This window comes from Cydia splendana, chromosome 7 (genome assembly GCF_910591565.1).
Source record: "Cydia splendana chromosome 7, ilCydSple1.2, whole genome shotgun sequence".
NCBI lineage: Eukaryota > Metazoa > Arthropoda > Insecta > Lepidoptera > Tortricidae > Cydia > Cydia splendana.
The window spans coordinates 17,783,226-17,796,486 of NC_085966.1; the positions used below are offsets into that span (position 1 = coordinate 17,783,226).

The 13,261-nt window shown below is 35.2% G+C and overlaps 3 protein-coding genes across 3 annotated transcripts in view; 1 reads left to right on the forward strand and 2 right to left on the reverse strand.

The window, feature by feature from the left end:
* Window positions 1–13,261, reverse strand: part of LOC134792409 (uncharacterized) — a 729,291-nt gene that overhangs the window by 379,946 nt on the left and 336,084 nt on the right. The gene's annotated exons all lie outside the window — the stretch shown is intronic.
* Window positions 1,152–7,397, forward strand: LOC134792310 (uncharacterized). The gene is made up of 7 exons (XM_063763579.1): window positions 1,152–1,268; window positions 1,761–2,063; window positions 2,493–2,765; window positions 4,819–5,154; window positions 6,268–6,630; window positions 6,702–6,965; window positions 7,093–7,397. The coding sequence occupies exons 1-7, from the start codon at window positions 1,233–1,235 to the stop codon at window positions 7,258–7,260; spliced, it is 1,743 nt and encodes a 580-aa protein (XP_063619649.1). The 5' UTR covers window positions 1,152–1,232; the 3' UTR covers window positions 7,261–7,397.
* On the reverse strand, window positions 7,469–10,005 carry LOC134792241 (3-oxoacyl-[acyl-carrier-protein] reductase FabG-like). Its single transcript, XM_063763503.1, has 2 exons — window positions 9,855–10,005; window positions 7,469–8,395 (listed from the first exon to the last, which is right to left on the reverse strand). The coding sequence occupies exon 2, from the start codon at window positions 8,388–8,390 to the stop codon at window positions 7,611–7,613; it is 780 nt and encodes a 259-aa protein (XP_063619573.1). The 5' UTR covers window positions 8,391–8,395; window positions 9,855–10,005; the 3' UTR covers window positions 7,469–7,610.

The following is a 13,261-nucleotide window of genomic DNA, read 5'->3' on the forward strand; positions in this document are numbered from 1 at the left end:
CTCCGCGAATAGTATAAAAAATAATGAGAAGAAAAATAAAATGTTTTTTTTTTATAATGAAGTATAAGGACATGATGCAGGTTAAACATATTCATTCTGTAGTCTATTTTATTGTTGTCAAATATAATTTTGTTTGGTTAATCTAACTTGAACGGTTTACAAAATATGACACTTTCAATGATACACTGATGATTTTACATTATCCTGAATAACTCGAAAACAAAAGAAGATCGAGGACTGATATTAAGCATAGAGAGTTCTTAGGACCTGCCAGTACACCACCTGAAAGAATGACCAAATCCGTCGTTGGGGGCACTTCTTGTTCGCTTAGCCTGCAAGACCCTTTATATGCATCTTTCAGCACTCTAAATAGTTTATACCCACCAATTTGGGTATAAACGAGTAAATACGGGTATATTGAGTAAATACTGAGTATTTACTCGGTATTTACCCGTGAGTATTTACTCACTACCCATCTCTAGTGCAGTGTAAAAAGAGTTTATCTCTAGAGTCAGACCGTGAAAAGTCTGCAGCGATTTTGATAGCCGACGCAGTACAAGTCTCATTTTAAACGTCAAACTTCTATGAAATTATGACGTGTAGATAACACTTGCACTGCGTGGGCTATCAAAATCGCTGCAAACTTTTCTTGGTCTAACTCTAACTAGATAATTAATTTACACATGTATAAAATAAAAATATTATTTAGAAGCCATTGGATAAGAGAACCACGGCGGGTTGTTGTGAATATTCTACGAGGTTCTTAAGTAGGTACTGTATAAAAAAATCTTGTTAAGAACGAAAGCCTAACATGTCAAGTGTTTCCCATTTTGGCTACCTACGGATCTCTGAAAAAACCTTATTCTGCAATCGTACAGTCAGCAGCAGAAGTTGCTAAGCGGGCCAGGTGTTCAAAATGATCTTCACTCGACTTTATTGTTAAGAGAATAAGAGCGTGTCAAGGTAATTTTGAACACTTCGCCCGCTTAGCAACTTCTGCTGCTGACTGTACCTATGTAGCTCAACCTATTTCGCCTATTATCAAACGCATTTGAACCTGATTTTATCACTGAGAATTAATTCAATATTTACCATGAAACACCATAGATAAGACTTATCTGTTTGTCTTCGGGGAAGTATGAGTAACTGCATTTGCATAGAGCAGTATATAAACCATGGGGTTTTCGGTGAAAACATCAGATTTCAGTTGGGAATCATAGAAACTTGCAAATATGAGGTTCGTCGCAGTTGGCGCGTTTCTTTTCGTGGTAAGGCTACCTATTTAAAATTTTATACTTACCTACTTCTTTGGAAAAAAGCTTAAGGGGCCCACTGATTAACAGTCCGCCGGACGGTATCGGCCTGTCAGTTAGAACAAAATTTTGACAGTTCCGAACAACTGACAGGCCGATACCGTCCGGCGGACTGTTAATCAGTGGGCCCCTTTAAATTATTAATTAAGGTGGGAAATAGTTATTTTTGATTGGGAAGGCCGATAAGGTTAGAACTCTATACCTACGTATTTCGCTCCTTCTGCTCTATCGACTTTCTGTAAGTGGAGTATGTGCACAAACGCAAGAGTTAGAAGCGATGAAAGAGCTTGTAGACGGTTTTACCTTATGGACGGTCTCCCTCACATTAACCTTATAAAATCGGAGAATTTAAGAAATTATTTTCTTGAAAAATGTTTACTTCCCTTAATTTGACCCATTATTACTACTTATTAAGGTCGAATATTTCAAAATGCTTTCATTAACCAGGTCTGTGCCCTCGGCCAAGCTGCGATCATCGAGTCCCAGACCTTGGCACCACCCAACAGCCCCGATATTTTCGCCAACACCAAGAAACTAATCGAAGAACTGGCAGCGAACCTCTGCCAATCGGCACAGCAAGCTGCAGACGCTATGAAAGGCTTCGCATCCGGCTTGAAGGACCAAGTAGGAATTATGAAAGAGAGGCTGCAAGTGGACATCCAGAAGCTGAAGGACAGAGTATCGGAAGCTATCTCGAATGTCGCGGATAGGATCTCTAACGCCGGTGGGGCGATCAAAGACTGTGTCGAGGTGAGTTAATATGACGTGTTTTAATGACAATAAGGCACCAGAAAGAAACATATCCAAATTTAGCTTACAGGAAAAGTTCGCCTTTGTACATTGTATTAATACTTTGTTTTTATTGTGTCTGTAATCTGTCTTATATACAATAAAGTGTTTACATACATACAAACAAATATAAAAAGTTAAACTTGTAAGGCGTTAAAAATATTTGGGTACTTATCAGGAAAAAGGTCGTAGGGTACACTGGAAAAGTAACATTGAATAGGTAGTAGTTACAATTTTTTGGAAAAATAGAAAAATACACCGCTTCGGGCTTCAATTTTTCTTTAGTAAAAAATGTGTCTGCTCGATAAAAGAGGTAAAATGAACCAATACATAATATAGATAAATGCATAAATAATTATGTACCTTACGAGTTATATTATAATTTTTCAGTCTCATAAGAAACGAGCCGATCAACTCCTCAACGACGCTGTATACAGAACCATGACCTGCGCCGACGAAAAAGTCCAAGAAATCAGCGATCTGATCGCAAGACAGGTCGAAATATCCCAGGGGGGGCTCGAATTTGCCAACATAGCCACGGAGGGAATAAAGAATTGCACAGACAACGATAACAACATATTTATAAAAGGAGCGTGCCTTGCTATGCTTGCCTTGAAGACTGAAATGAAGGGAGCCGTTTTCATGACGCAAAGCGGAATCAACGTAAGTATATAATGCCATTTTTGGTGAATGTTTAAAGCGTGAAACAGTTATGAACGTTACAATTACGAATAAGGAACGATAAGAGAGCATATTACTTCCGAAAATACATTTATTTTGGTATGACAATTATATTCGCTGATAAATTTATCGCTTTCAAATCTTCGTGTAAATTTTGTCATTCAATCGGTTTAAAGTTTAATTAATTCCGGATTGTATAATTGGTCTTCCGTATCTCAACTGAAACAATGGTTAGGTATATATGGTTATATCTAGATAACTATCTATACCTTTCATTTGTCAAGGGTTATGAATACGCAACGTGATTTTCTGTCGTCTGAGAGGGAAGCAATTTTGTATAAGCGGCGGCTTTAACCAGTTACGATAGGGGAGTTTATATTAATTCGCATAACGTAATACTCCTAATTCAAATTGGCATAACGTATATTACGCATAATTTCTAATTCGCATAACATTATTCCGCATAACTGAGTACGCATAATGTTAATGCGCATAACGTAAATTGTCATAACGATGACTTGGGATAATTATAATAAGCATAAAGTAACTTTGCATAGTTATTAAATGGTATAAATATAAAAGGCAAATTAATAAAAATGTAGACAGAGCGGCTCGAATTAAGGTTCAGTAGGTTCAGAGAACGAAGTTTTAAGTAAAAGTAGCGCTTTTTTATATCACAAATATTACAATACGGTTGCCAAAATTGTAATTAGCAATCTTGCAGCTTTTCTCTAGGGACTTCAGCGATTCGAATCCAGAGGTTTTGATTTTTACTCGATTAAAAAAAATCACTAAAATAGGACTAAAACGCACTTTAAAAAAAAGCACAATAAAATCTAAATATGAAAATTATTTCAAAAACCTAAATATTAAAAAAAAGAAGAACACGAACTTACTACGCCTTAACAATGTTTTACAGCAAAAAGATTATTATTTGTTACAAGAGCTTCGCTTCGGGTCTATATTAATTCGCATAACGTAATTCTCCTAATTCAATTTGGAATAACGCATAACGTATAGTTTCTAAATCGCATAACATTTTTCCGCATAACTGAGTACGCATAATGTTAATGCGCATAACGTAAATTGTCATAACGATGACTTGGGATAAATATAATAAGCATAAAGTTACTTTGCATAATTATTAAATGGTATTACTTAGAATAAACGAACGAAGTTTTAAGTAAAAGTAGCGCTTTTTTATATCACAAATATCACAATACGGTTGCCAAAAATTTAATTAGCAATCTTGCGGCCTTTCTCTAGGGACAAATCACTAAAATAGGTCTAAAATGCACTTTAAAAAAATTGGCACAAAAAATCAGAATAGGAAAATTATTTCTAATACCTAAAAAATAACAAAAAATTCTAAAAAAAAGAAGAACACGAACTTACTACAGTTACTACAACTTAATAATGTTTTACAGCAAAAATATTATTATTTGTTACAAAAGCTTCGCTTTGTTTCGCTCGTTCCTGCCTTAGCCTTGTGAACCTGACCTAACCGAGTTGGTTTTGCCTTGAACCATCTAATTCTCTTGCTTTATTAAATTATGCTAATTCATTTTGTGCCAAATAAATTTATAGTTAATAATGTTATGCATATTTAAATTATGCGCAATAAGAGTTATGCTTTTTTAATATCATGCCTGTTCAACGTTATGCACAATTATGTTATGCCAAATCTGTTATGCGAATTCATATTATGACAATTAATGTTAGGCGTATTAAGGGGCACCCACGATTGGGCTACACTTATTCGCTCCTGTTTCTCATTTTTGTTGCTCTTTAGTGTAGCAATAGGTACTTACAAAGTTATGTCAGAAACTAAACGAAGTCGAGTGTAAAGGTTACAATTAATAAATGGCAACTGTAGCACTTTTAGATATCTACTGCTACACCGTTGCGACAACGGGAAATGGGAGATGTCACTATCGCTGCCGTAACTCTGCAAGTCTGCTCCAGCAAAGCTGCAGCAGAAACTTTTCTCCTCTCGCCGTTCGAATGTCACCTAATCAGTTTTAAACATTCGCAGGTCGCACGAGTCGACATAGCCATAGCCAAGTTGCCCGTCGCCCTAGAACTGTGCGCCGGCCAACGCCTCCTCGAAGCCGGCATGGGCACAGCCAAGGTCATCCTGGACCTGCAGAAGTGCAAGGTCACCAACACGATCACCGCCCTAACAGAGTCCAACATCGCCCTAACAGAGTCCAACACCGCCCTAACAGGGTCCAACACCGCCCTAATAGGGTCCAACACCGCCCTCACAGGGTCCAACACCGCCCTAACAGGGTCCAACACCGACCTCACAGGGTCCAACACCGCCCTCACAGGGTCCACCCCCACCCTCCCTGATGCTCCTAGTGCAAATGTTGACATTTCTTTTGGAAACGATCCTGTTAATGATGTCGATACTCTTATCCAAATCGATAATAAGATTAATTAAGGGTATTGATGTAAATATAAAATCCAAAGTACCTATATTTTTTTGTGAAATAAAAGTTTTCTTTCCAAAATTGTTAGTGTGAATATTTTAACCGAAATAATTACTAATTTTTGAATATGGTATACATAGCCCCCTCTTATAAACCTAGGTGCCATGAAATCCCAGCAACGCTCGAGATTCCACTTTTCGAACCACTCGCTACGCTTGTGGTTTAATTTGGAATCTTTCGCTTGCTCAGGTATTCAATACATTTTAATTCAATCATACATTACAGGCTTTGGAATTTTCATAACACGGTAAAACAGAGCTATGATGGAGTCGATGTTAACATTAAACTTTAATTCATACTCATACTCATCCTATAAATTTATGAAAACTCCCAGGCCTGTACATTACTACTTCAAGGCACGCTATGTAAAAGAAGTTGACAGTTTTAAACATATTTCAAAGGGTTTACAATTACCAATTCTTTAACTTCAGACTTCAGTACGAATATAACGGTTGCACTTTCATTGTATATAGTAGCACTACGCGTCTATCTCGCATTTAGAGTTTGTTCGGAAAGAGAAGAGTCGTGGAACGTATTGGGCCCTATTACACGACTCTTCTCTTTCCGCACATACTCTAAATACTTGTTAGGTGGCAGATACGATGGCGATGATTGAAGCTAAAAGAGGTGACCATCTTAGGCTGAGGCTGAATAAACGACAACAAAACACGATAAAACACTTCAAATTACTGGCTAGGACCTATATTCAAGTGACTAGCTAACAAATTAACGCTAGTGATAATTCTTGTAATTAAATAAAAGATATTTATCGAATTGTTACCGATAGCCACTTAAAAGACAAAGTGGATACTATAAATAAATAGAAGCGTTAACTGCAATTTACTTCTGCACAGGCCAGCAAACATGAAAGTACTAATTTTGTTCGTCATATATTGTATTTTGAGGACACAGGTAAGTTATAATTTAATAAAATATTAATAAACAGTCTATTTATTCCACAAACACGATTCAATATTTTCCAATTACAGAATGCAGAAGCAAAAGAAATCGTTCCTTCAAAAAGCTACTTGGCACGTCTGACTCGAAATCAAATCGAAGCAATTTATGCGATACAATCAAAAGAACTCGCCAATATCGATGTTAACAGGTTGTTGAAAATTAGTGACTTATGGGATAAAATTAAAAACAGTATTACTAACGCATGGAACGCCGTAAAATATATAGCTGATAAAACTAGAGAGAAAATCATCGTGTGGCTTCAAAATATAAAGAAACAAGCGGAAGAAGCGGTCAAAGATTTTGAGGCGAAGTTAGAAGTCCTAAAAGACAGATTTAACCAATTTATACAGGTATTGAAGAAAAAAGCAGGAGAAATTAAACAATGTATCCAAGTAAGTAACACAAGAAGTACGTCTTTCAACTACCTATAAATCATTATTCACTACGATTATTTTTATTACAGGACGACAAGGACGTGATCCAAGAATTACTTAAGCAAATAGCACAAAGTGTGAGATCGTGTATTGCTGACAGTGTTACTAATGCATCAGTTTTAGATAGCCATCAGTCAAAACTGGTGCTTGATGACACTGAATTTATTAAAGAGGCTGAAGATAAAATGAATAAATGCGTACAGAAAGTTGACAATGCTGATGAATGCCTGAATAAAGCTAGAGGAGAGATTTATGATATCATGGAACAAAAAGAAACTGAAATTATGAATACTGTAAGTAATAAACTTAAAGAAAAGAATGATTCGAGATCTGAGCACAGAGAATTTCATACGAAATTGAATGCTTTTAATTGAAACATGAATTTAGTTTCACTGGTGTAAAACAATAATGTACCAGTAGTCGTTTCATTTTCAGAGATCAGTTAGCAGAGACATAGTAGAAGACGCTTTGGATACAATCCTGAATTGTGCAGCAGGCGGGATCATTGAATCCTCAGAGACGATTACAGAAGAAATAATAAACATCGTCAACTGCGTTAAGAGTGAAAAAGAAAAACCTTTTGTTTAAACAATTTAAATACCTAAAATTGTTGACGGTGAAGTTCACTTAGAATTTTATAATTATTTTAATCTTCTCGTATAATTGGAAGTATCAGAAAATGTGTAGGTAAGCGTTGTTTAACATTAAATACTATCGGTATTGCACCTTTCAGTGTTTTATTTAAAATCTTTAAAAATATCTAAAATATAATTTATCGGAAAACCAACACCTTAAACTTAAACAACGATCGGAAAAAAATACATTATACTTTTTAAATTAGCTTGTTTGATACTTATAATGCTGACTAATTATGTTTCCATAAGCTCTATCAATCACAATGAACTTGAAAGTTGATATCACAACTTTATCTGTTATAATTAACGAGGACACATAGCATGGCGTCCTCCATCAACGGGTAGAGTTGCTCCAGTAATGTTACTAGCACCCTCACTAGCCAAGAATATAATAACTGACGCCACTTCCTTCGCATCTCCAGGTCGTCCCAAAGCGTGCGTTTCAGCGCACTTCTTTATAAACGCTTCATATTGCTCATCATTCATGCTGCCCTCTCCTTTCTTATGCAAACCAGTTGTTATCACTCCAGGGTTAACAGCATTAACTCTGACTCCTTTTGGTGCTAGTTCGAGAGCTACACATCTTGTGAACTGGTCCAAAGCAGATTTCGACATGCAGTAGGCAAGCACGTTCGGGAAAGATCGTAAACCCGTCACGCTCGATACGTTCACGATGTTCCCTTTAGTTTGCAAAAGATATGGCACCGCTAACGTCGTGAGATGATATGGTGAGCGGACGTTCGTGTTCATGACTCTGTCATATTGCGCCAACGAAGTTGTCTCTATTGTCCCCGATTCTAACACGCCAGCATTATTCACAAGAACATCAAGTTTCTGGAACTTTTTAATAGTTTCGTCTATAATTTTCTTGACATCATTTTCATTGTTCATATCAGCAACCACTATGAGAGGTTGTTGTTTAGCTGGTGAATTCTCATCGCATTGTTTGGCAATTTTAGAGAGATTCTCATGGTTCCTTCCAGTTATTACTAGGGATGCATTTAATTTGGCAAACTCCACGGCAGTTTCGGCGCCGATCCCTGAACTGGCGCCAGTGACCAGGACAACTTTATCGGTGAACATTTTGCCTAGTAAAAGAAGAATCCGTATTATTTAGGTATTCGTCAGACAGATCTAGTAATTTACGTCAGTTGTAAATGAATGCTAATTTATGTAAATTTCAAGAATGGTATGTGACGGCGCGCGGCGGTGGTAGATTATTGGCACGTCACGTTTGGGCCAGATTGCGAGTTTTTGCATTGGCATTTCGCATGTGTATCGTAGAACGTTTTACAGTACATATATTATGGCCCTTAAAATTTTCGACGTAGTTACGTAATGTGCTTATTATGTGACGTAATGGAGCACCGGATGTACAGTAAAGTTATATTGGTAATAATACAATATAAAAAAAATAAGCACCATAACTTTTGTAAGCAGTCTTTCAATATTTTGAATCTTGTTTTATTCAGTTATCTTTTATAGTAATTATACAATACATGTTATTTATAGCAGTAGCCATAATATTATGATGATATCAAAATTATAATTGGCACTTATACCAATTCAATGCTAAAGTAAAATATAAGTATTAATTCATTTGATGAAAATTGCACACATCAGATTTGATAAGCGCAACAATGATATTAGTTGTACTCCATCAAATGAACAAAAACTAGAGCTGGCCAGAAACTAGCCCAACGACCCTATAACATCGAGGCAAAGATGAAGATTGTGAAACACAAAGACCCACAACAGAATAAAGATATGTTACATACAAATATAAGATCAGTAGAAAGAAACGTAGACAACCAATAACCACCCGTTAACTTTTTATTAATAAAGCTTGTTGGCACTACATTAGTTAAGCAAGACTTAAAATCTTCTTTAAACTCTCTTTTTAGTTTATTACCTAGACTCTGTGCGGAAAGTCTGTTGTACATTCCACAACTTTTCTTTTTCCGAACAGACCTTACCAAAATATACAATAATTAAAATTATTATTCTATTTCGGGATGTAATTTAAATTTCTTCCATGTTGTGATCCATTTACATCAGTACTTACCTGCTTTATAATTTATACTTGCTGAATTTATACTTTATACTATTTCAATTAAAGTTCTTATAACTTCATAAATCATAAATTGTAAATAAAACATTTAAAAATTGTATTACTAATTAAGTACTGAAAGATGTAGTAACAAAATAGGAATGTAAACAGTGACTTAATACAATAGTGTCTGAGATTTTACATAATTTACTTGTAATTGTGTACACATAGGTACTTACGTATAAAACCAAGAAAACTAAATAAAAGCCTTCCAAACACCTATGTAGTTTCCAATAACAACATGCAAGTATTGCAAGTGTAGGAAATAAATACAAAATTATTACCTTGTTATGATTTGTGTTGAACTGTTGACTATCATGTGAGAGACGATAGACTCTATTGGATAGATAGACTATGAGAGAGAAGTTCTAATGAATCTGGTATAATACTTTAAAAAGGTTAGGAAGTAAAGCAAGCATGTAAATAAGGTAACTCACCCGCTTTAGCAGTTATATCAGTATGTTCAGTAAAATCGGGTTATTCTAAGAGTGATTAGTGTATTAAAGGTAGATCAGTGTTTTCTAATTCCAATCAGTAAGAAATTCAAACTATTTTCGAAGTAGGTATTTGTTATTTTACTTTTTTTGACGTTACCTTGACACTTGACAGTATTGGCCGGCAATGCCAGACCAAAAAAAAACCAAATAGCCAATCGCAGTATACACAATTTACATAGACAAAGTATACGTTTTTTTAGGATTATTAGCTGTTCATGATCCTTTTCTTCCTCCAACATTGCGCTTCCCCTTTAGACACGGATCCGTGCGTGGGAATTTATACTTAGTCAAGCAGATCTTGTCAGTAGAAAAAGGCGGCAAATTTGAAAAATGTAGGCGCGAAGGGATATCGTCCCATAGAAAATTTGAACTTCGCGCCTTTTTTTACTGACAAGATTTGCTTGACCGTCTATAAATCTATTATTTTATATAAAGATCTGTTTTTTGAATGATCATATTTTATAGGCAGCATACGAGGGGTAAGGGCTTATTATATTCATCTATTTGGACGGATCGAACCAAAGAGAATATAATCACTACGTTTTAAGAGACGGGACTTCCATACTAGCGACTTGATTGGTCTGTGTATATGTTTGGTTATCCAATCATTACCAACATGTATGACAAAGAACTGTCAAAGAACAATAGTACCAACATAACATACTTAAATAGTGTAGTATGCTACACGCTTGCGAATTTTATCGATATCGATAAATTGGGGAGGGTTGAAACATGGGACCCTGTCAACAAATTTCGTACTCGAAATCAGGTTAGAATCGAGTCCACATTTAAGTCGTATGTTATATATAGTGTTCTTTGAGTGGACTAATACATGGTTGGACTTAAATGTGAGCACGACTTTTATTTGTTAAAATAAAAATATGTAAAATGATTTTATTTAATAATTTAATATAATTAATTTAAAATACATCCCGACGGTTCGACGGTCCACAGGTAACAGAGGAAAATGTGTGTTCACCTGATTAAATTTTTTTTTTATATATTATATTCTTGAATAATAAAATTAAGTCTTCCTTTACAACTTATTTGACCCACTGCCTGCATCTGAAAACATTTAATAATTAAAACAGACACACATACATTTTCTTATATTTTAGGTTAAAATCTTAAATAATAGGGAATATTACGCAAAACTCTGCGTAGGTAGCGCCACTATCACTATCTGTCACAATCTGGGGGTCTACCGCGAAACAAGAAAATTGAAATTTCGTTATCTAACCTCTCTATCACTCTTGCATATTCGAGCGATAAAGAGGCAGATAACTAAATTTCGATTTTCGCGTTTACCAGTAGGCCCTTGTTAACAAACCGCCTTGATGCATCAATGTCATAATTTATAGTCTGTGAAAATTTGTCAAAAAACAGTTTAAGGCTGAGTATGTATAAGTTAGTCTATGAATTTTCTAGAGTCGGTAGTGCTACACTCTGGCGGCAGAACATTGCAGTAATATCCCCTATTACTAGATTCCAAAAATATATAATATAATGTCCATTCCATTAATACACAGATGATAGATAATTTTCCACTAAAAATATTCGGAGAAATAATTATAGTCATGTTGTATGCAAGTTACCAGGAAATTCACTCATTTTATTTTATTTACTATTTACATTGATAAAAAATTAGGCTGCAGTCGATATCGATACTTCGTATCGATACTTGTAGTACATCCCTAGTTCACAATGAAAGTGGATATGAAATATTTAATTTTCGATGTGTTTATAGCCTGCTACACCAAAATAAGGCTAAAAGTATCTAAAGCAATACTTATCGGTCTTCATTTAATGGAAATTTCGCCATAAACTTCCTTTTTTGCGATTTTCGCGAGTGTATCAATTTCCACATATTTCGCACTGAAACAACTTAGTTTTCGGTGGCATTCATATATATTTAAAATCGTGGCAACATTTTGAATTTGAAAAATGGCAACATTTTTCTAATGGCCGCCATTTGTGACCATACGTCAAAGTCAATGTCAGTTGTCGTGATTTTTTTTGCAATAACAACAGTTTTTTTAGTGTTTTAAGTGCGAAAAAAAATCTGGTAAGTGCATACACTGAACACTATCATATACTAGACTTATTTTTCCTATGTTTTGCTTGAAAAGAATTGTGATAACGATATGATTTAGCCAAGATTTTAAGGTTTTAGTAAGTGGGAAATTATTTCCCAGTGTTTGTTCTCCACCTAAATTTTAATTTGCTTCCAATATAAAAATATATGCCCGTTTGTCTGTTACACAAAAAAATCTGTGCCTTCTTTTTGTTTTCTTTTTTCTTTTATTTATTTCTTTGATTTTGGAAGATAACGTTAAAAAATCATACTTGAATTCCAAGCAAAGCCGGGGGAGCTACTAACTAGTAAAAAGTTCGTAACCGTATCGGACAATGGGAAACTATTTCCCACTTCATTCAACATTTTGCTATTCCGTAACGGATAACGGGAAATTATTCCCCACTGCAAAACCCCCTTTCCCCCCACTTAATTTTTTTAAATATATTTTTTCGTAATCTACGCACCCAAATTAGCTAAAAACCATTCCTAGGTTTCAAAAATCTCATAAAAAGTGTTCCGTTTGATTAAGGGTTAAACTGCACAGGTAAACCCTAGCTGGGTGGAGCACACACACGGCAGCGGTAAACCTGCAAAAACTCTCAGTTGTGTAGCCGTGGCACCGTCGGCAGCTGTGCTTGATGTTGACGCTGCACTATTAACCTTATTGTTTTTAATTATAAAGCGCAAGAAAGACAAAGCAAGTAAAAATCAATAGAACCGTAAAGTGTGGTGTAAGGAGTGGCTTCTAAAGAGAAATCAGTTAAGCCGTGTCAATTTATTGAAATAATTCAAAATATAATATATCCAGAAGATTACCGAAACTATCTAAAGATGGATCAAAAAACGTGCTACAAGCTTTTAAAAATGGTGACACCAAAGGCAGGGCTCTGTTTTATAAAGTTCAATTAAGATGGTACCGGTAATTATGTATTAAGCAAAAAGGTACTTCCCGTTAACCTAGAAATGAAATTTGGCAAGTAATATCGTCTTACACTATAAGTACAGGGAAATCTAAAACTATAAATAAATAAAATATACAAATTACATTAAATTTGTACGGAACCCTTGGTGGGCGAGTACGACTAGCACTTTTTATTTATATGATTGTAGGACCATCTGTGTTAAGCTTTACGCGGTTATTCTCATTCCAGAAATCTAATTTATAAAAAACTTACCTGAGAATTTTCGCAGAGGATAAAGAATATGAAAATACACTACTGTGATTACTGATTCCTACGAGCATAATAAATTACACATTTCCAACATGACA

What these genes read in the sequence shown, in the direction of transcription:
- LOC134792241 (XM_063763503.1), bottom strand. Translation starts at nt 8,390, where the DNA reads ATGTTCACCGATAAAGTTGTCCTGGTCACTGGCGCCAGTTCAGGGATC.
- LOC134792310 (XM_063763579.1), top strand. Translation starts at nt 1,233, where the DNA reads ATGAGGTTCGTCGCAGTTGGCGCGTTTCTTTTCGTG. An exon ending in CGATCAAAGACTGTGTCGAG is followed by an intron (nt 2,064 to 2,492) that starts GTGAGTTAATAT and finishes ATAATTTTTCAG; the next exon opens with TCTCATAAGAAACGAGCCGA. An exon ending in AAACTGAAATTATGAATACT is followed by an intron (nt 6,966 to 7,092) that starts GTAAGTAATAAA and finishes ATGTACCAGTAG; the next exon opens with TCGTTTCATTTTCAGAGATC.